At 39.7% G+C, this 22,173-nt stretch overlaps 1 protein-coding gene across 3 annotated transcripts in view; it reads left to right on the forward strand.

Moving 5' to 3' along the window:
• Positions 1-22,173, forward strand: part of THADA (THADA armadillo repeat containing) — a 449,835-nt gene that overhangs the window by 291,025 nt on the left and 136,637 nt on the right. Inside the window, exon 30 of one of the 3 annotated variants that reach the window (XM_056823050.1) lies at positions 20,558-20,694. The exons of the other annotated variants lie outside the window; for them this stretch is intronic. Coding sequence (XP_056679028.1) covers positions 20,558-20,632 — 75 coding nt within the window. The 3' untranslated portion in view covers positions 20,633-20,694. Of the gene's footprint in view, positions 1-20,557; positions 20,695-22,173 lie in introns of those variants that run through there. 3 annotated transcript variants of the gene reach the window in all.

A 22,173-nucleotide genomic window follows, 5' to 3' on the forward strand; every position in this document is an offset into this window, starting at 1 on the left:
CACTCAACTGAAACAACCCTCTTTAAGGTTACCCATGACCTCTTAATTATGAAGTCCAGTGACTTTTTCTCAGTACATTACCTTCATGAATTCTCTGCAGTTTTTGGCCTTCTTAATTACTCCCTCCTCCAGGATTCTCTTCACTCCCTGCTCTTCCTCCCCCTTCCTGACCGCTCCTCAGTCTCCTTTGCTCACTCATATCCTTACTCAGTGCCTAGATATATCTCAAGGCTTTGTCCTGTATCCTTTCCTTATTCTCTTCATTTTCTCTTAGGCTGAATTTTGGTGAAATGCTTCTGTTATTATCTCTGCGCAGATGACTCCTATTTGCACAGGACAGCCTTCATCTCTTCCTTGAGTTCCATTACTTAACTTCCAACTAGCTGCTAGACTTAGCCACTAAACACATCACAAAGAGAAGGGATTATCTCTGCTCCGAAGGAATTGACTTCCAAACTTCCTTACTTCAGTGAAGTCCCCAAGTCAAACACCTCAGAGAGTCATCCTCACCTCTGCAAAATCCCTCACTTTCCAAATCCAGTCACTCGATGATTTTGCTTCAACCCTGTTCCTTACATTCATCTCTTTGTCATCTGGTGGAGAGTCACCATTCCAGTTCAGGTCTTTATCACCGTTTTCCTGGACTATTGTGATAACATCTTAATTAGTCTTCCTCCTATGAGTCTGGGGCAGCTTGGTGGCAAAGTGAACAGAGTGAATGAAAAAGGAGGAGGAAGCAGAAGTAGCATAGGGGGCTCCCTATTTATTTCCTTTCTAGAATAAAATACAAACTCATTTGTTTTGCATTTGAATCCCTTTGCCATTTCATTCTCTCTTGTCTTCCCACTGATTTTACTCCCTTCCTTTGTCCTCTCTTATGTTTTGGGCAAACTGGTCATGCCATTTCCTACATAAAAGGTTTCATCTTTGGAAAAAGACTTGTACAAGAATATTCATAGCTGTGCTCTTTGTGGTGGCCAAAAATTGGAAAATGAGGGGATGCCCTTCAATTGGGGAATGGCTGAACAAACTGTGGTATATGTTGGTGATGGAACACTATTGTGCTAAAAGGAATAATAAAGTGGAGGAGTTCCATGGAGACTGGAACAACCTCCAGGAAGTGATGCACAGTGAAAGGAGCAGAACCAGGAAAACACTGTACACAGAGACTGATACACTGTGGTACAATTGAACGTAATGGACTTCTCCATTAGTGTCAATGCAATGTCCCTGAACAATCTGCAGTGATCTAAAAAAACACCATCCACAAGCAGAGGATAAACTGTGAGAGTAAAAACACTGAAGAAAAGCAACTGCTTGACTACAGGGGTTGAGGTGACATGTCTGAGGAGACATGGAGAGACTCTAAATGAACACCCTAATGCAAATACCTACAACATGGAAATGGGTTCGAATCAAGGACACCAGTGGAATAGCGCATCAGCTATGGGAAGGGGTGAGGGGGGGAGGAAAAGAAAATGATCTTTGTTTCCAAGGAATAATGTTTGAAAATGACCAAATAAAATAATGTTTAAAAGGAAAAAAAAAGTTGCATCTTTCACCTCTAAAACTGTTCATAGCCCTTTGCCTGCCATCTTCTTTTTCTTCATCCTCACCTTATGGAATTAGACAACCCCCCTTCCAGGCTCAGTTCAGGTGCTGTCCCCTACTTGAGAACTTTCCTGTGACTGTTCTTCTTCCCCCATTCCCTGCCCCCAAAAAAGATATTGCATTAATTTCATATTTATTTCTCTGTATATGTATAATAATACCCAATGGCATACATTCCCAATGTAATATAGGATTCATTTTTTTTTCTGCATCCTGGGAAGAAGAATAGCAGTTGTCACTTTTTGCCTTTTAGATTTTTAGAATTTGTGTGTGTGTGTGTGTGTGTGTGTGTGTGTACTTTTAATTACCTTTGTAATAATATGCTGGTACCCAAAAAAAAGTCCAAAAGAAATTCCATTCTTATTTTTCAAAAAGAACAGTCTGTCTATTATAGTAGAATCCTGGAAGCCAGAAAAGTCCCTACGTCCCAATCCAGCAAAGTCCCAGCTTTTCTGGAACTTTAGATGAAGTCTTTGAGTCTGACTGCACCCCATATCACCTGCATCCCCTCATTTGGCAGCTAGGCCCATCCTAATTCCAAATGCTAAAATTCAAATGTTTTTTTGTGGGTCAAACTATTTTAAAAAGGCAAACTTTTATAGCTGCCATAAAACCTGGAAAATGCAAATTAACTGTAATAACTTTAAATTTATTTTGGCTTTGTTTTCAAAAGAGCTGACCTTCTTGTGGCAATTACAACAGCTCCCAGGAAGCCTTTTCCTTAACCCAACAAATAAATCTCTCTTCTTCCTCATTCTCCTCTAGAGATATCTGCTCTGACACTGACATTCAGATTTAGTTGATTTTGAAACTGAGTTCTAGAAGGATAAGAGTGATAACCAGGATACCTTCTGCCTACACTTTGGGTTCAAAACCAAGACCCCTCCAAAAAAAATCAGCCTCAAATGAAATGTTTATATTGTTTATTCTGTGGTTGTTTATTGGAAAAACATTCCTATTCTGTCCTAGTAGTTAATGTCTAGGTTTTCTTGGAATGTTGGGATACAGCATAAGTGATAAAAAACATTTTTGATTAGTAAATGTTTTTTCTAATATGAGGAAAAACTCTTCCAAAATGTTATTACATAGGATGCACATGATGATTCTCCAAGTACCTTGAGAGAACAATTGACTAAATCAATCACAGATATTTATTAAATATTTCTATGTGGCAAGCTCTGCCCTTATGATGGGGAAATGAAAAAACAAAGAATAGAACAATTTCTGTCATCCAGGAGCTTGCATTCTAAACATGAAGAATGTTACTGAGATGTCTTTATGACTGTTGCAGCCAATTCTAGTATATAGCTAACAATTTGAAGACGGTTTGGATGAAGAAATTCACAAATAATCTGTCCATTTCATAATAAGGTCCATTTAATAATAATCCACACAATATCCCCCAGCCAATAATCCTCACCCCCAAGAAGTTGTTACTTTTTCTTCCTTCTAGCCAAACAGCCTTAATAAATAGCTAATAATACCATTTATGTAGCACTTTTATATCAGTTCATTTGATCCTCACAACAATTCTGAGAAGTTTGGACTATTATGTCCCCATTTTACAGATGAGGAAACTAAGCCAGAGATTAATTGCCCAGGGTCATATAGCTAGGAAGTATCTGTGATCTGATTTGAACTTCTTGTCTTTCTGACTCCATTGCTTGAGCTAGTAAACCATTTAACTATCGTGAAGGAACCATGAAACAACGAGAACAAGAAGAGCGAGAAAAGGGGGCTTGGATACATCCATATACCTAATCATCCTCTCTCACTTGCACTGAAAACCACATGCTGTTATGCCCACAAACACAACATTTTAGATTCATTCCCCAATGGGTCAGCTTGTTCTAAAAGCAGCTAGGCAGCGTTAGAGAAAGTGGCTGAGGGATTCTTTTGCCAGATTGCTGGAACTTGACTTTATGGCCATTTTCCTGATCAAAGCCCTGTGGTGAACACTTGGTTCTTCAAAGTTTTCTTGCTTGAATTTCTCGCTCAAAGGAAAAACTTGGCTTTTGAATTATGAATAGACCTCTCCTTGAGAAAAATCAAACATATGAGAATCCAGATGTACAATGAAAGATAAATGATAAACTTTATAAGAGGATTGGCAACAGACTGGTTTTAAATAACCAAGACGGCAAATACATTTAAAATGAAATTTGATGCATAAGCCTACAATTTTATATTAACTCAGCTACTGGCTAAAGTGAGAACACTTGTACTTTTGAAAACACATTTGTAACAAATTTCACTTTAGCAAATGATTTCTTTCCCTTGATTTTTATTTGCACATATAAATGTTGAGCAGCAGCATGATGCACTAGGAAGAACACTAGATTTGGAATCAAAGGATCCACGTTCAAAGTATGGCCCTTCTGCTTACTAGCTATATGACCTTGGACTAGTTCCTAACCTACCTGGGTTTTCTCTGATGAAAAATTAGGAGATTCGTCTAGATCCCTCCCAATTCTAAATTTACAAGCCTATGATTTGTGACAGTGGATGGAATACTCAGAATTTTTAAATACACATAAATACATATGTATGTGTATATATAATGTAGTGCATATATATATAATATAATATAATGCATAAATGTATATTTATACTTTCTACCTATCATTTAAATAATATCAATTTAATCATAATAAATAATATAATATAATTAATAATAAATAATTCTACCTATAATAATAAATCCATTTAATAATAAAATAAATATTTAATAAAAATAAGATGATAATTTAATAATAACAAAATAATCAACTTAATAATAATAAGACTTTGCAGATACCTGAATGACATTTTCTTTCTGTCTCTTTGTCCCTGCCTTTCTCTCATATCCTGAAAGTTTTAGTGCAATTTTAAGCTTATTAAAATGATAGGTAGGTAGATAGATAGGTTTAATTTATATATGCTTTCTCTCTTTCTCCATATATATGTATATATTGCACACATACAAACACAAGAGGCTTGTGAGGAATGACAGGATTTTAGCATAGGTAAGTACCCTAGTGTCCATCTAGTCTAACACAAACCCCAACCTCTCCTTGAAGACATCCAATGAGGGAAAACCTGTCCAAATAGCTATTGTGCTTTTGGATAGGAAGTCCTAACTAATGGTTAGGAAGTTTTTCCTTATATCAATGATATATGATCTTTTTTTCCATTTTCACTTATTGCTCTTGGTTTTTCTCTCTGGGACCAAAAAGAACTAGCCTAATCTCTTCCCTTTTCTACTTGACATCCCTCCAGATGCTGAAGATGTCTGTTGTGTCTCTTATTCCTAGCCCCTTTCTCCATGCTACCCATTTCTGTTTCCTTTAGTTAATTGATTAAATACTCCCTTTCTTGTGATAACTTGATTGTAATTCAAGAGGTAGGATGGCCTCTTGAACTATAAGCAAGAGCAGATCTCTTGATAAAAACAAAAGGGGCACTATGTGAACACAGGGCAGGTGGGGAGAAAATGGCAGCCAGGGCAGAGGTGGGCCAAATATAATGACTTATATGATCAACCATACTTCTCCTAGGAAGAAAGACAAATGGTTCAGCCACTGGACTTACTACCAAAACCTCTCCATCTTATTGAGGACAATCAGATTTTTTTTCTACTTAAAAAATACAAAAAAAGTAGGCATCCTCTGCTTTACACAGTATATGTGTTCCTAAAAATCTGAGTGTCCATAAAAAAGATTAAAAAGTATATATATATATATATATATTTTTTTTTTTAGCATTATTTTATTTGGTCATTTCCAAACATTATTCATTGGAGACAAAGATCATTTTCTTTTCCTTCCCCCCCCCCACTTCTCCCATAGCCGACACGCGATTCCATTGAGTATCACATGTGTTCTTGATTCGAACCCATTTCCGTGTTGTTAGTATTTGCATTAGAGTGTTCAAAAAAGTATATTTTAAACACACTAGAAAAACTATCTTTTATAATGTCAATTGCCCATTCCCTAATTTCTCTGATTCTTTTTTCACATTGGATTTAGTTTGGGGAGGTGGCTGAACATCTAAATAAGATAGTGTGAAAAGAGTCCTCAACTCTGAATCAAAAGGCCTGGCTCAGAGGCCCGTCCACTATTTACTGGTAGTGTTGTGTTTTTTTTGTTGTTGTTGGTGTTGTTTTTTATTTTTAAATCCTTACCTCAAGCCTTGGAATCAATACTCTGTATTGGTTCCAAGACTGAAGAGTGGTAAAGGCTAGGCAATGGGGGTTAAGTGACTTGCCCAGGGTCACACAGCTGGGAAGTGTCTGAGGCCAGATTTGAACCTAGGACCTCCCTCCTCTAGGCCTGGCTCTCAATCCACTGAACTACTAGCTGCCCTCTTGGCAGTGTGTTTTTCATGTATATGTGAGGCAGCAGATAGAACACTAGACTAAACCTAAATTCAAATCCTGCCTTAGTCACTTATTAATTGTATGAACCTGGGCAACTCATTTCACATCTGCCCGCCTCCATTTTCTCATCTGTGTGATGGGGATAATAAGATTATCTACCTCCCAGGGGGATTATGAGGATCAAAGGAGGGAATATTTGAAAAGTGCTTTGCAAAGTACCACATAAATACTTAGTGATGATGATGATGATGAAGTAGAAGGATGTCGTGTATACTCTGACCATCATTTTCTTTGCCTGTAAAATAAGGGAGGTGGACCAAGTGATCTCTGAAATTCTTTACAGTTCTTAATTCTATAAATTCCTGTTCGACTTTAATGTGTCCCTTCTTTGGCATACACGTGTTACTCTGTTTGAAACCAGTCAGGATCTCCCGAGTCTTCAGCTTTAAATCTATGAAAGAAGAAGGAGAAGGAGAAGAAGACTTGTCACAGATTGAACTTTACATCTGGGACACTTGCTACCATTTGTGATCTTGGACAAGTTGTCTATCTTCTCCGAACCTCAGTTTCCTCATCTGTTAAGTGGGGAGACAGACTAGATGACTCTCCAGCCCTCCATCTATGAACTACTCATATTTTCATCCTAGATACAGGAAAAAGAAAAAAAAATCCCATTCTTGTCTTCAGGGAGCTTACAGTTCCCCTGGAGAGACAAGACTAACTGGAATATAATTAAAAACTAAACCGTGTGGTACTGATTATAAGAGCAACAGAAGTTCAGAGACCTCTTCTCCCTCTTTCTCACTCCCACACATACACACAAACACAATTAGCCTTTGAAATAATCTTTGCGACATCCGTTTCCCAGAAGTTATATGATTAGGCATATTTCTGTGAATTAGCAAGTCTAGATTCCCCTCCTCCCCACCCCAGCCTCCTCCCCCCCCCTCCAGTCTGACCCAGAGCCATAAAATAGCTTCTGCCTGCCTGCCTTTAGCTCTGTTTGTATGAATTGAGTCGACAGTATAAATATTCACATTCCCAACTGCAGGCTGAAACAATGTTTGGCCTGTTCAGCCCAGTGACTTGAAAAAAAAGGGACCTGACATCACTCTATACTGTACATTCCCGGCATAGATCATTTATTTAACTCCCTGAAAAAATACAGATGTTTTACTAGCCGAAATAAAACCCTGTATAAACACTGAGCTTGGAAAAAGGTGGCACTGACTAAGCCCTGGGGGGGTGGGGGGGGTTAAAAGGGGTAAAATGTTCCTTGCAAAATGGTAGACGCAGAAATTTTATACTTTCTTAATAGGATAGGGTTGAATGGTTCAACCACAATCTTCTGCCTTTAAAGAATTCATCGAATTTGTTTCTCCGAAAGCCCAGTCCCTGAAGCAGGCAGGTATGGACAGGGGTTCTGTGTGAGAAGCGAGCACAGATGGTTTGCCAGTCTAGAAAGCTTAGCATTAAGAGGCTTTCCCTCCAGCTCTTCCCCATTTATATCTAATCTTCAAAATGAAAATCTGTTTTCTTGTTGGAGTTGCACCCCTGCTCCGCCTCATACCTTATTATTGCTGGATGCTGCCAAATTCTGGAACTCTGGTGCTGCTGTTGATTTTATAGGGAATAAAATTGCCTGGAAGCCATGGTTGGTGAAGAGGAAAACCCATTTCAGCCTTGAATTCCCAAACAGCCATAGATCATCTTGATCTTGTCCAATACAAGTCTCTATTTTAGTCCACCAGTATAAACCAGGCATATTTTACTTGGGCAATGTGAGCTTTTTCAGGGATTTGCCTCGTGACTCTTTTCTTAGCTCTGGTGCGTTTATTCAGGGGGTATTAAATATGCTTTATAAGGCTGATGCTCAGATTCCATCACGGCCAGAGACCCCAGGGTCATCTTTGAGCCGCTGGTCACCCTGGAAATGGGCACAACTGCTTCTCGTTTCTCCTCGATTTTCTGAAGCTGCTCAGTTTTTGTTTTGTTTGACAAAGGCTCTTTCTCTCACGTTTCAGATCTATGAGTCATTCTTCCCCTCCTTAGGTACCCTTTCTCCTTCTTCTCTTCTCCATCCCATTCCTCAATGGCTTCAAATTCAGCTCCAACCAAGGAGTTCTTCATAGCTTCACAAGATTTAGAGATGGAAGGTCTTTTAGTCATGAAGTTAGTTGACTTGTCCAGTACAGGTAGTATGTCTACATCCCTCTCTATTCCCAGCCCCTAACGTGGTATTTAACACATAGTAGGTCCTTCACAATAAATGCTGGTGGATTACTTGGTTATGGATATATTTTATATACTGTGGAGCATTCCTAAAAGGCAAGGTCATATGGGGACTCTCCCATTCTCTCTCAGATGCTACTGCTGAGGAATACTCTTCTCTCTTCCTTTCTTCTCCCATTTTTCTGTCTTTCACTATGGCTACCAATAAAACTCAGAACTAAGTTTAAAAGAACTATGTTTACTTCGGGGATGGCAAGATCAGTCAATAATTCTTCTGCCTAGAAACTGATATTTGTATTGATTCCAAGGCAGAAGGTAAATTTCAGCTTCCCATAGATTTATTAGTTTAAAAAAATGCTTCTTGATTTAAATATCAATTGATACACATTTATTGAAAGCATAGTACTAAGGGGGCAACTAGGTGACTCAGTAGATTGAGAGCCAGACTTAGAGATGGGAGGTCCTGGATTCAAATGTGGCCTTAGACACTTCCAAGCTACATGACCCTGGGCAAGTCACTTAACTCTCACTGCCTAGCCCATATCACTCTTCAGCCTTGGGACTAATACACAGAATTGATTCTAAAACAGAAGATAAGGGTTAAAAAAAAAAAAGAACCTGGCACTTTTGCAACATAGCTAATATGAAAATATTTTTTGCATGACTGCATTTGTATAACCTATATCAAATTGTTTGTTCTCAGGGAGAGATAAAGGGAAGAATCTGGAACTCAAAAAAAAAAACTTTTTAGTGTTAAAAATTGTTTTCACGTTTCATTGGAAAAAAATAAAATATTTAAAAAACAAAGAGGAAATGTCACTGAGAGTACCATGACAAGGTTTAATCTTGCTCTTAATGAGCTTCCATTCAAACAGGCTAGAAGAGAGACTGCCAGAGACTGAGAGCAGAGGAGAAACCCTCACTAGATGGCTTTAGACAAGTAAGCAATAAGCAAGCAAATTAGTCTCTGGGACTCTTAGGAAAAAAGGGGGGGAAAAAAAGGAATGACAAAGAGCCGGTCTTTCCTGAAATGTCATGGGACTTTTTGCTGGTGAGAAATTTCAGCTTCCCATAGATTTCCCTCCCCCGCCTTCCCCCATTGTCTCTGCCCTGGCCCCTCGCCCCTGGGTTCTCTCCCAGCCTATGCCTTGATGGATCCTTGGATCATATTAACTCTGTGGAAAGGCAGCCACGGCGGGAGACATCACCCCATTCCTATAAATTGGATCTCTGAGTGTATAGGTGATCAGTGGATAAAGAAAGCCCTAAACCTGGAGCCAAGAAGACCTGAGTTCAAATCTTGTTCACTGAGTGTAACTGGGCAAGTCACTTAACCTCTGCCTCAGTTTCTTTATCTGTAAGATAGAAATTGTGATCACAAAGAATCAGACACAATTAAAGAGTCGAACGACAACAAAAGACAGAAATAAGAAGGGCGTTTACCTGCCAGAGTTGTTGTGAGGATAAAATGAGATCCTATTTCTAAAGTGCTTTCTAAACCTGAGAGTCCTGTGTAGAGTCCGCTCTTATTACTGTTTCCCCATACTGGGTCAGTAGGCGAACAAGCATGTATTAAACCCTTGCCGGGTGCCAGCTCCTGGACCAAGCCCTGGAGATAGGAAGAGCGAGAGGCAGAAACAGCCCGTGCCTCACGTAGCGGAGTGCACATTCCAGTGGGGACGACACAGAAGGAAGTACAGGACAGATGAAGAAAGGCTCAAAGAGGAAGGCGCTGGCACCTGGAAGGATTAGGAAGGGCTTCCTTCAGGGCAGACACACAGAGAGTGACGCATGTTGTGTGCTGAGGCCAGTGTGGCCAGACCCTATGGGACGCTGAGAGGAGGAAAGTGGAAGAGGACAGGAAGGAGGAAGGAGGACAAGTGAGGAAAAGCTTTCAGTGGCAAAAACAGTGTCTTGGGGATAATGGAGAACCACTGGCATTGGAGTTGGGGAGATGATGGGGTCATACCTACTCTTTAGAAAAATCACTTTGCAGAGGGAGGGGGGACAGAGACAGAGATAGAGAGAGAAAGAAAGAGATTGAGAGAGAGAGAGACTGAAAATGAGAGAGAAGAGAGATTGAGGGACAGAAAGATTGAAAAAAAGAGAAGAGAGAGGGAAATTCAGAGAGAGGTGGAGAGATTGAAATAGAGAGACAGAGAAAAGAGGGAGAGACAGACAGACAGATGGGGGGGATACCTTGGATAAATGACATTAACATCTCTAGGCCTCAGTTTCATCACCTCTTCAATAAGGACATCTAATTTAATTCAATAAGCAATTATCAGGTGCCTACTATGCTCCAGGCACTGCGCTAGGCACCGGGGATATAAAGAAAGAAATTAAAAACCCCTTGCCTTCAGGACCAGAGAAGACAAGCTATTTACAAAAATAAGCAAATATAAAATATATGCAAAAGTTTACTCTGAAAAGAAAGAGTAATTTGAGAGGGGAGGACTGTCAGAGGTACTACTAGCACCTGGGAAGATCGTGATGCATCTTTTGAGAGAGTTGGGCTCAGCCTAGAAGAAAGCAATGGATTCCCAAAGACAGTGCTGCCAAGGAATGGGGGATTCAGATTGAATTGCTTGCCAGCTCTGGGAGGGGAGAGGGGAGGAAGGGAGGGAGACAATTTGGATCATATAACTTCAGAAAACTTATGTGAACTGAAAAGATGTAATTGGTAAAATAAAATACCTTTATAATAAAAAAAGAAATTTCCCATTTAATTTTAATGATCCCATACTGTTCATCCTTCTAGGTTGACTAGGCTCTATGATGAAATTTTTTATTAGAGTAATTTGTGTTTTGGTCAATATAGTTTGAATAATTGTAATAATGTAGAATGTTTTATATTCAACTGGGAAAATAAAGAATGCAGCTGTGTTTCTATGGGGGGAAAAGAAAGGAATGGGGGATAAATAGCTTATGCAATGGTGAGATGGAATGCCATGCATTGGGAACCTAGGGGATCTAATTTGGCTGGAACATTGAGTATATAAAGGAGGATAATGGGCATTAAAACCAAAAAAGGCAGGCTAGAGCCAGATGAAAATGGACTTTAAATGCTACACAGGGGAATTTGTATTTTCTCTGAGAGGCATGAGGGAGCCACTAGAGCTTTTTGAGCAGAGAAGGGATAGGATTAGACCTTTTCTTTAGTAATATTAATTTGGGCCCTAGGTAGAGTTTGGGCTTGAGGGGAGAGAAACTAGATATAGTGATATCATTTAACATGTCATTGCAATATTCAGGCAAAAAAAAATGAGAGAGGGGGAGGCAGAGGCAAGAGATGCTAAGGTATGAACATGGCCTGGCAACTGATTTGATAAGGAGGGGATGACAATGTACAGGGAATGAGCAAAGAATGAAGAGTTAAGGACATCTCCTAGGTTGTACACTGGGGTGATAGGAAGAATGGTGGTGACCTCTACAGAATGGAAGAATTAGGATCAATGGTATTTTTTAGGGAGAAAGATGATGAGTTCCATTTTAGGGATGTTGAGTTGGAGATACGTATGGGATCTCCAACTCAACATCCCTAAAATGGAATGAACAGGCAGGTGGGAAATACGGGACTGGTGCTCAGGGGATGCTTAAGGAGTGGGTAATTATTATAGTAATAGTCCAGAGGAGAAGTGGTGAGGTCTTGAGTGAGAGGGGCAGCCATGAAAGGAAAGGAGATGGTGACAAATGTAGAAGATATTGTGGAGAATCAACTTTTTTTCATGTGTGCCTTCTTCAGTTATTCTAAGCACTCCAAAGTCAGAAATATGGCATGTTTCTTCTTCATCTTTTCCCTCTCTCTCTAGCATCATGTTCCTCCCTTGTTTTAAGCTCACGCTAGTTTAATAGAATATGATATTAACTAATTACAAAGTTATCCAATCTTGATGGTCATGGAAGGATTTTTTTGGCTGAAAGTTATTTCTTCTGTCTTCTTCCTCTCCCTTATCTTCCTAGTTTAGGCTCTCATCACTTCTCTTAGCCTACCACAATGACCTTCCCATTGGCTTCCCTGACTCTAGTCTCTTCTACTCTTCTACTCCAGCCCATCCTCCATACAGCTGACGGTGATTTTTCTGGAGCACAGGTCATTCCCCTATTCAATAAACACAAGTGGTTCCCTGTTACCTCTGAGATCAAATATAAACTGGTGTTTGTCCTTTAAAGCCCTTTCCAGCCTGGCCCCAATCTCCCTTTCCAGACTTATTGCACATTTCTCCCCCTTCTGAGGGGAAGCACTTTACTGCATTCTGGGTTCCAGCTAAACTGGCCTTCTTTACTGGTCCTCAAAAACAATACTTCTCCATTTCCCTTTGTATCTTCTTTCTGTATGCCAGAACGACTTCCTTCTTCCCTTTCCCTCTTAGAATTTCTAGTTCCCTTCAAAACTCAGCATAGACTTCTTGCTTTTGCATGAAGTCCTGCTAGATCCCCATAAATGCTGCTTCCTTCTTTCCCAAATCCTCTTCATTTGTTTGCCATTCCCCTGAGCCTCCCTCAAAGGAATGTAAGCTTCTTGAGAGGTGGAACGCTTCACTTGGCGTATACATCCCCAGGCTATTAAGGTGCCTATCAAATGCCCATTGATTGATTCTTGCCCTCCTCTTGTCTCAGCCACCACCCAGATCACCTTGCCTGACAAGGAAGCAGTGGTGTGTATAATGCAAGGGGCATGGATTGGCCTGGGAACCAGGAAACCTGAGTTTTTATCACAAAGTACTTCCTCATCTCTCTCTACGAAGTTGTTTTCTCTTCTACCAAACAAGATTCTTAAACTAGAGTCTATTACCTTGTTTTTAAAATAGTCTGATCACTCTTTTGGAATCCTATTTAATTAAAATCCTATGTATTTAAAAACATCATTCTGGGGCAACTAGGCGGCACAGTGGAGTCAGGAAGACCAGAATTCAAATCCAGCTTCTGACACTTACTAGCTGTGTGACCCTGAACAAATCATTTAAACCTGTTTGCCTTAAAAAATAGTAATAATAAAAATAAAAACATCATTCTGAAAAGGGGTCCAAAGGCTTCCCCAGACTGTCACCCAAGGGTCTCATGATACCAAAAAAAGAATATCAAATGATCACTGAGATTTCCTTTAGTTTCCTTTCTCCTTTACCATTCCCCTACCCACTTTTTCCTCCCTCTCAGAATCTCTACCCTCTGAATCTCTCCCTTTCTAGGAAGTCTTCCCTGCCTATAGTGAGCTTCCCTCTCTTTAAATGTCTTTAATACTTAATTCTATACCACTCACTTGGCACAGTTTATTCTAACAAAGCAATTGCTTTCCTACCATTTACTGCTGCTCATGGGTGGTTTTTCCTCCATCCATGTGCCTTAAGAGAAGAAGTATTGACTTTGGAATCCGAGGACCTAGGTCAGCTTTGTAGCTCTGAGCTTTGGTTAAACCATCTCACTAGTCTAGTCTCAGCTTCTTTATCTCTAAAATAGGGGGCTGGATTTGATCCCTTCCAGAAAGCTCTAGTTCAAGGATGCTTTGATTCTTTTGTGTGTGTGCATGTTGCGTAATCCCAACTAGTCTATAAGCTCCTTCAGGGCAGGAACTCTTTTTTTTCCCTATTCCATACTCTGACCATCATCCCCAACATGGTGCCTTACATTTACTAGTTGACTGGTAGATGTTTATTGACTGATGATTTGACAAGTGCTTTAGCAAGTAGATACTGCATGGAGAGATTTATAGAGGCAAAGACCTTGTCTTCTTGGAGCCTATAGGAAATATAAACATTTAGTCATTCAAAAAAGAGTTACTGAAAAATAGGTATTAAGGCTAATAAACAATAAAACCTCAGTGATGGATTCCTCAGGCTCCAAAAACAGCAGACTAATTTTTCTTGGAGTAATTGAAATTTAATTCCATAAATGGTATTTAGGAAGGCTCTTATATATAAATATATTATAATATATATTATTGTTTTCATTTTGAATATAAAAGTAGACAACTTACAAATCAATTATTAAGCTTTAAAAATATTTTTACACTTTAAAAATCAGAACTTGCCTACTTTTCCTTCCTTCCTTTCTTTATCTCTCTCCCTCTATTCATCTGTATCATCCTCTTCTTTCTTTCTTTCTTTCTTTCTTTCTTTCTTTCTTTCTTTCTTTTTTCTTTCTTTCTTTCTTTCTTTCCTTTCCTTCTTTCCTTCTTTCCTTCTTTCCTTCTTCCTTCCTTCCTTCCTTCCTTCCTTCCTTCCTTCCTTCCTTCCTTCCTTCCTTCCTTCCTTCCTTTCTTTTCTTTCTTTCTTTCTTTCTTTCTTTCTTTCTTTCTTTCTTTCTTTCTTTCTTTCTTTCTTTCTTTCTTTCTTTCTTTCTTTCTTTCTTTCTTTCTTTCTTTCTTTCTTTCTTTCTTTCTTTCTTTCTTTCTTTCTTTCTTTCTTTCTTTCTTTCTTTCTTTCTTTCTTTCTTTCTTCTTTCTTTCTTTCCCTTTTTCAATCACTTCACTTTCTCTTTGTATTCTCTATCACTTAGCATAGTGCCTGGTATCTAGGAGTCACTTTATAAATGCTTACTGCTGATTGCCTGATCACTCTTTTTTCTTGTCCCCCTATTTCTTTCTTCACCTCCCCACCTCTCCCCACTCTCTACGTCATTGTGCCTATCTCTTTCTCTTCCTATTTCTTGACTTTTTAAAAAATTTCCTTAAGTTTTGTCCAAATGTACTCAAGTTTTCCTCTGGTCCAATGTAAATGGATCATTCCACTAACCTAACAAGTGACCCAGGATTACAATTACCGTAGGAGTTTGTGTCCAAGGTGACAGAATTGATGGACCGGTAGACTGACTTTCATAAGCCACTAGGGATCAACCAAGCATTACAAAAACAGGCTTGTTTTTGCCAACTTAGGTGAGCAAATATAGGACTAAGTTTAAACATCCATCAGTTTGGTAATGTTTCTTCTAAGCATGTGGCGTTTGGCGCTTTTATAGCTTTCTTCACTAGGAGATTCCAAAGTCATGTAAGTTGCTGGTGTCTGCTGATTAATAACCGTCTTGTGACACACGAAGGGCCCTCGATGGCTGGTTTTCTGCAGCTGCTTAGAAGTACAGTGAAGCATGATTGCTTTGCCAGTTCCCTCAGAAGAGTGAGGATTTGGGCAAAGGAAGGCTTTTCCCTCTAGCAACCACCAAACATAGCAACAGACATCTCAGCCAGACACATTTCTCCAGACTGGAAGATGAGTCGTTTGGGTCCCTGACGAGGTGGTAGCGCTTGATGTTGTCTCTGAAATAATGGGTCCATTATTGGAGGGGCCATGTTCATCCTCCACATTGGAGCTTAGGGGTTCGTTCTCCCTACACAAATACTTGCGTTTGGGAAGCAAGAATTAGATCTAACTTATAAAAATGAATCATGATTTAGCTTGTTTCTGTAAACGAGCCAGCTACTCAAAGAGTTATCATTGATCCCACGTAGACTGCATCCTCTCCTCTCCGAAGGGCTATCTCCACTGCAACCAATTCTCCATTTTTCAGAGCTGATTACTGCCAAGGGCACAGTTCATAAAGATGCCTGACTTCTTGTGCTTTCCCCTCTTTGCTCCTACCTTTTGGGCCATTGCTATTTAATTGTTTTTGTTTTCAGTTTTCATCTTAGTTTCTTTTCTGCTTATAAGATAACCTTTTTTTCATTTTACATTCATTTATGGATATAAACCCACACTCTAATGTTAATTGTCTCCTCACTGAAAAAGGGAAGCTAGAGGAGTAGCTGGTGTTTGGCAAGTAAGATTGTCAGCGGTCCTAGTTATATGGAACAATGAGCCAAGACGATAAAATTTTCCCCCTTGGAGATTTTTGATTTATCTGTGATCTTGACACACTCCCCTGGCCTCTGCCAGCCACAAACCTCTACATTTCAGCATGGTTAAAAGATCATGGTTTTCGGGGGCAGCTGGGTAGCTCTGTGAATTGAGAACCAAGCCTAGAGACGGGAGGTCCTAGGTTCAAATCTGGCTTCAGCCACTTCCTAGCTGTGTGACCCTGGGGCAAGTCACTTGACCCCCATTGCCTAGCCCTTACCACTCTTCTGCCTTGGAGCCAATACACAGTATTGACTCCAAAACGGAAGGTAAGGGTTTAAAAAAAAAAGATCATGGTTTTCATAAATAAGAGAATGATATATGGAATTCCAAAACATTAAAATTGAAATATATCTAAGGTATATAAGGAATTCATATAAATATATAAAATCAAGAACTCTTCCCCAACAGAAAAATGATGAATTCAGTTCAATTCAATTCAATAAAGATTTATTTATTTATTTAAGTATGACATAATATAATATAACATATAACATAATAGAATATAATATGATATGATATAAAATAATATAAAATAAAATAATATAATATAATATAATATAATATAATATAATAATAAAATATAAAACCCTTACCTTCTGCCTTAGAACTAAGTATTATTTTCAAGGCAGAAGAATAAGAAGGGCTAGGCAGTTGGAATTAAGTGACTTGCTCAGGGTCACACAACTAGGCAATATCTGAGGCCAAATTTGAATCCAAGACCTCTTTGTCTCTAACCCTGGCTCTCTATCCACTGAGCCACTAGCTGTCCCTTCAGTAAACATTTATTGAGCATAATTTATGCCAGGGGCATTTTGCCAAGCACTAGTAAAGATAGAAAGTCTTTTAAAAGAATTGGGCACTATTGATGACCACAGGAAAACAAGCTGCAAATCACAAATAATATGTGAGACAAAGACATTAATACAACTTAAAATTCTACCTCACACCCTGCAAATTAAATTGGCAGTGACAAAATACCTGAATAGTCCGTGCTTGGGGGAAGATAGAAACACGAGTCTACTGATGATTGAAATGTGAGTTGGTTCAACTTGCTCTGGATTTTTGTTTGTAATCCTGAGGGGAAAAAAAACCTGACTAAACTCACCATAATGGCTGACTCAGCAGTCCCATTTCTGTGCACATACCTTAAAGAGGTCAAAGACAGAAACAAAGGCCCAATATATACACCAGAATTACCATGGCAGCACTTTTGGAGGCCAGAAAAAAAAAGACCTCGAAACAGAGGGGTGCCTATCAATTAAGGAATGGCTGAATAATGGTGCCTTATGAATACAATAGAACACTAACATGCAGCAAAAAATTATGACCATGAGAGATTCTGTGGAATGTCAAAAGATCTCTATGAACTGATAGAGACAATCTGAAAAGTTCGGTCACTAGAAGGAAGCTGAATTGTTGAGTAGTAAGTGAAAAGCCAGGAGAGGTCCTAGAGAAGAGGCTCTGCTATCCCCTTGGCAGAGAGGTGGGGACCCCTTAGCTAAAGGATCGGGTCCCTTTTCAGATTCAGTCATGAACTGATTAAGCAAAAACTTCTGCTTCATTCTTTTTCTGTTTAAAATAAAATTTAAATGAAAAAATATACTTTAAATTTAATAAGGTATTAATGAAGTTGTTTGTACCCCTGTAAAAAAAAAAAAGGAAGTTCAATTTTCAGGGGAGGAAGAAGGCAGTAGTTCCAGAAATAATTAAAGCATGAATAAAACCTTAAGAAAACTTTTGAGAACTTAGAAATCACTTTGTCTCATTCCTCTCATAGGACAGATAAAGAAACTGAGGCCCAGAAATGGCCCCCCCCAAAATGTTATTGGCAGAACAAAAGCTAGCATTCAGGTTTCCTTAATTCCTACCCAGGATTATTTCTTCTGTTAATTAGCCTAATATATGTTATTTTACTATAATCAGGTAATATGTTCAGTGCTAGAAAAGTAAGCAAAAACATTTGTTAGGAAAACCCTGCTATATATGGCAGACCTTGTTGAGTTTGGGGGAATAGCTACTGAGCCATTGTTTTTTAACCTTTTCCTTCTGGCTTAGATTCAATTCTGAGTATCGGTTCTAAGACAGAAGAACGATCTGGGCTAGGCAATCAGGGTTAAGTGACTTGCCCAGGGTCACACAGCTGGTAAGTGTGTGAAGTCAGATTTGAGCCCGTTCCAGACCTAGCTGTCTATCCACTGAGCCACCTAGCTGCTCCTGATTAGTCCATTTTTATTGGATCATGGAAGTTGGAACTAAATTGCAGAGCATCTTGAACACTAGGCTAAGGAAATTGTGTTTTTACCCCAGAGGCAGGAGGGAGCCACAAAGACTTTTGAACAAGAAAGTGACATGACTGGACCTGTGCCTTAGGAGAATTATTTTGGCTGCTGTATAGACAATGATTTAGAGAGAAGAGAAATGATTTAAAAGCCAAGTGTGAGACCAGGGAGGAAGCTATTAGTTCAGAGGAGAGAAAAAGGTCTGAACTCAATTTCTAGCCATTTGGAGGGAAGAGAGAAGATAAATGCAAGTTAAGTTATTGAAGAAGAGTCAGCAAAACTTGGCAAGGGCTGAAATTGGGGAACAAGAGAGGAGTCAATGGATAGCAAGGTCTCAGATGTGGGTAGCTGGGAAGATGGTAGAGTCCTAAACAGAGTAGGGATGCTGGAAGGAAGGGAGACACTTTGCATCTGTAGTGCCCACAGGAATTTTAGATAACTGGTGTCATGGCCAGGTGAGTTGAGTTAATGAGTTAAGGAGAGAAATTGGATCTGAGCAGGAAGTGGAAAGTGAGAAGAGAAAGCCCAAGCCAAGCCGTCAAACATTTCTGGGATTAAGAAGAAAATGGCAGGTGGCCCATGGGCAAAGGGGACACCAGAAGACAGAGACACCTCAATAACAAATAGGAGAATGGTCCAAGAGGCCACGTGGGGTTCAGAGGGTTAAAGAGGTCAATGCCTGAGGAAATGCCCCTCAATTTAAGGGTGAAGAGAATGAGTGTAACTTCTGAGCTCTCAAATTCTCTCAAGTGGTGGGATGGGAAGCCTGGTGGGAATGAGCTGAGATGTCAGGATGAAGAGAGAGGAGCTCCAGGAGAACATTGCTGTTTCATGGTCTTTCCAGTGAAAGGTACAAGATCTGGGGAGTTGGTGGAATCAAAGGAAGGTCAGAGTGAAGCCTGGGCAAGGCTTGGACCTCGTGGCAGGTAGCACCAATGAAGCCAATGGAAAGAGGGATGTTAAAGATGAGTGTGAGGGTGAGAACAATCACCAGGCAACGCTCCCAGAGGAGACGGATGGGGCCATGAGAAGGACACCTCTCTGAAGTTTGGAACAAAGGAGGGGTGTACACACACACACACACACACACACACACACACACACACACACACACATGAGTCTATTTGCTTATTCCTAAAGGGCCCTGACTTTACTCACCTTAATTTTGGCATTGTATATACACAGAGTCCTGTTCACAGATATGTTTACTAAATATTCTTTTCATGCTTATGACATAAGAAGGATTAAGAAAGTAACACAGATCAAACTGGGTCTACTCTCAGTTTCTCCAGAATGACCTGCCCACTGTGTCTTTCCCTATAATTCTATAGCAGATGTGGGCTCTGGTTCATTGTCCCTATCCTTATCTTTTGAATGAAAATTAGGGGAGAAGGGGCAGCTAGGTGGCTCAGTGGATGGAGGAGGCAGGCTTAGAAATAGGAGGTCCTGGGTTCAAATGTGGCCTCAGACACTTCCTGGCTGTGTGACCCTGGGTTTAACTTAACCCCCATTGCCTAGCCCTTGCTGCTTTCTCCCTTGGAACCAACAGACAGTATTGATTTCTAATGATCCTTAATAAACCTCATAAAATATAATATTTTTATTATTTGATATACATTTAATTTTTACAGACTCTAAGATGGAAGATAAGGGCTTAAAAAAGAAAATTAGCGAGAAAAAGTTAAATGATTTGTGATGGGCATGGCCTAAGGTCAGGAGAAATAGGGTTTGTTACACACTGACTCAAAAACTGTACAAAACTGTTCTAACCAAGTCTGGTCGTATGAACCTAGACCCGCCAGCTCTGTTTAGACTAACAGGATGATTTTATTTTCCTAAAGCATTGAGACTTTGGCTCTTAAAAGGCACATTTTACTTTCATAAGAGACTGTTGACATCAAGAAAGATGTTTAATATTTTATTAAAATCAATTTGTAGGTTGCATCTACCTAATAGAATGTGATATCAAAGTGATCATCATAGTGATGAAGTAATTGCCTTTTTTGGAACCAGGAAAGGCACCCAGGGGACAGAAACCAATTAAGGATGAAAGTTTCTTATGGCTACTGCATTCTCCAAAACCAACAAGCTTCTCCTCTGCAAGGAAACTAAAGGAGCATTCTGCAGGTGGCTGCTTTTTTGAGAGGAGTTATTTTGAGGAAAGGTGAAAGTGAGGAACTGAGCATTTAGAAAAATATATTTTCACAGCAGGCTATCATGTTTTTTCTCTCTCTATTTCTTCGGTTTAGGTTTTTCATTTGTTACAGTCCTACTCAGACTCCAAACACAGAGCGAATTCAGACTTTCAGCAGGAGTTGACCTGACATCACTGTTTGTATCAGAGCCAAACTTTGGCTGGCCAAGAGGTATGTTCAAAACCCCTGCCTGCCCCAGGAGTTATCAGGATTAGATGTACATTGGAGGATTCCAGTGTGAGAGTTGGGAGGAATTTTTAAACCATTGGTGGAAGTTTTGCAAATATACAGAGTTTATCCGTTTATCAAATGAGCTAATATTTGGAAAGCACTTAGCACGGTGCCTGGCACATAATGGGCGCTTAATAAATGCTTATTCCTTTGCCACTTCACCTCCTTTTAAAACTTGGGATCCTGATAATAAAAACCATTATCTTGAACTATTAGGTGATGAGAATGGTGTAATATGGATTTCTACTTATCACTTGATCATTTAAGGATTTATTACAATATCTCCTATGTACCTTGTTATGTTAGATAGTTTAGTTATTTTTTTATTATTTAGTCATTTTTCAGTGTTGTACCCCCCTTTTCTGGACCCCCTTCGGGAGTTATCTTGGCATGGATACTGGAATGGTTCAACATTTCCTTCTCTAGCTGATTTTACAGACAAAGAAACTGAGACAAACAGGGGTGAAGTGACTTGCCCAGGATCACGCAGATAATAAATGTCTGAAGTTGAATTTGAATTCAGCTCTTCCTGACTCTGGCCCAGGTCTGGTCCTCTATCTACTGTGCCACCTGAATCTCCTATATTAGGTAGCAGCATCAGATAATTAATGAAAAGAAGTTATTAATTATTTATATTTAAACAAGCTCTGCCTTAGGAACTGAGAATACAGAGATGGAAGTGAAACTGACCCTGCCCTCAAGTACTTTACACTTTATTGGCTAGGAGAGTAGAAAACATAGATGGATAAATGCAAGATAAATAGGAAGTAGTTGGTTGGAGAGAGGAACATACTAGCTGCCTTGGTGGGAGGGTCAGGAAGAAATAAAAAGAAAGCCTGTCCTCAGCACTTTCCTTGTGTGTAAAAAGAGAGCATTGGACTAGAAGATCTCTTGTGCTCTAACATGCTCTGATGCTGTGCAGTTCCTCATCTTGGGACTTAAAGTCCAGATGGGGAAGATACATGAGATACGGGAAATAACCACTGCAGGCTCATGAATGCTCAACCTTATGTAATAGGAGGGCTGGCAGAGAAAGGGGAATAGCCACAAAACACTAGAATTGTGAGAGGAGTCTGGGAGAAGAAAAACAATCTCAAATTAACTTTGAAATATTGGTTAGTTTTGGCTAAGTGGACCCCATAGAAGGAAGAATAGGTTGAATCTTCTTCCCTTCTTTTCCCTTCCCTTCCCTCCTTTCCCATCACCTCTTCTCCCCCTCTCTCCCTCCCTTCCTCCCTCTCTTCTCTCCTACCTCCCTTCCTCTCCCTCCCAACTCTGTCCCCCCTCTCTATTTCTCCCTCTCTCCCTCCCAAATCTGTCCCCCCTTCCTATTTCTCCCTCTCTCCCTCCCAACTCTGTCCTCCTCTCTTTTTCTCTCTCTCTTCTTCCCCCCTCTCTTTTTCTCTCCTCCTCCCTCTTTCTTCTCTTTTCCTCCCCAT

This window comes from Monodelphis domestica, chromosome 1, assembly GCF_027887165.1.
Source record: "Monodelphis domestica isolate mMonDom1 chromosome 1, mMonDom1.pri, whole genome shotgun sequence".
In the NCBI taxonomy this organism is placed as follows: domain Eukaryota; kingdom Metazoa; phylum Chordata; class Mammalia; order Didelphimorphia; family Didelphidae; genus Monodelphis; species Monodelphis domestica.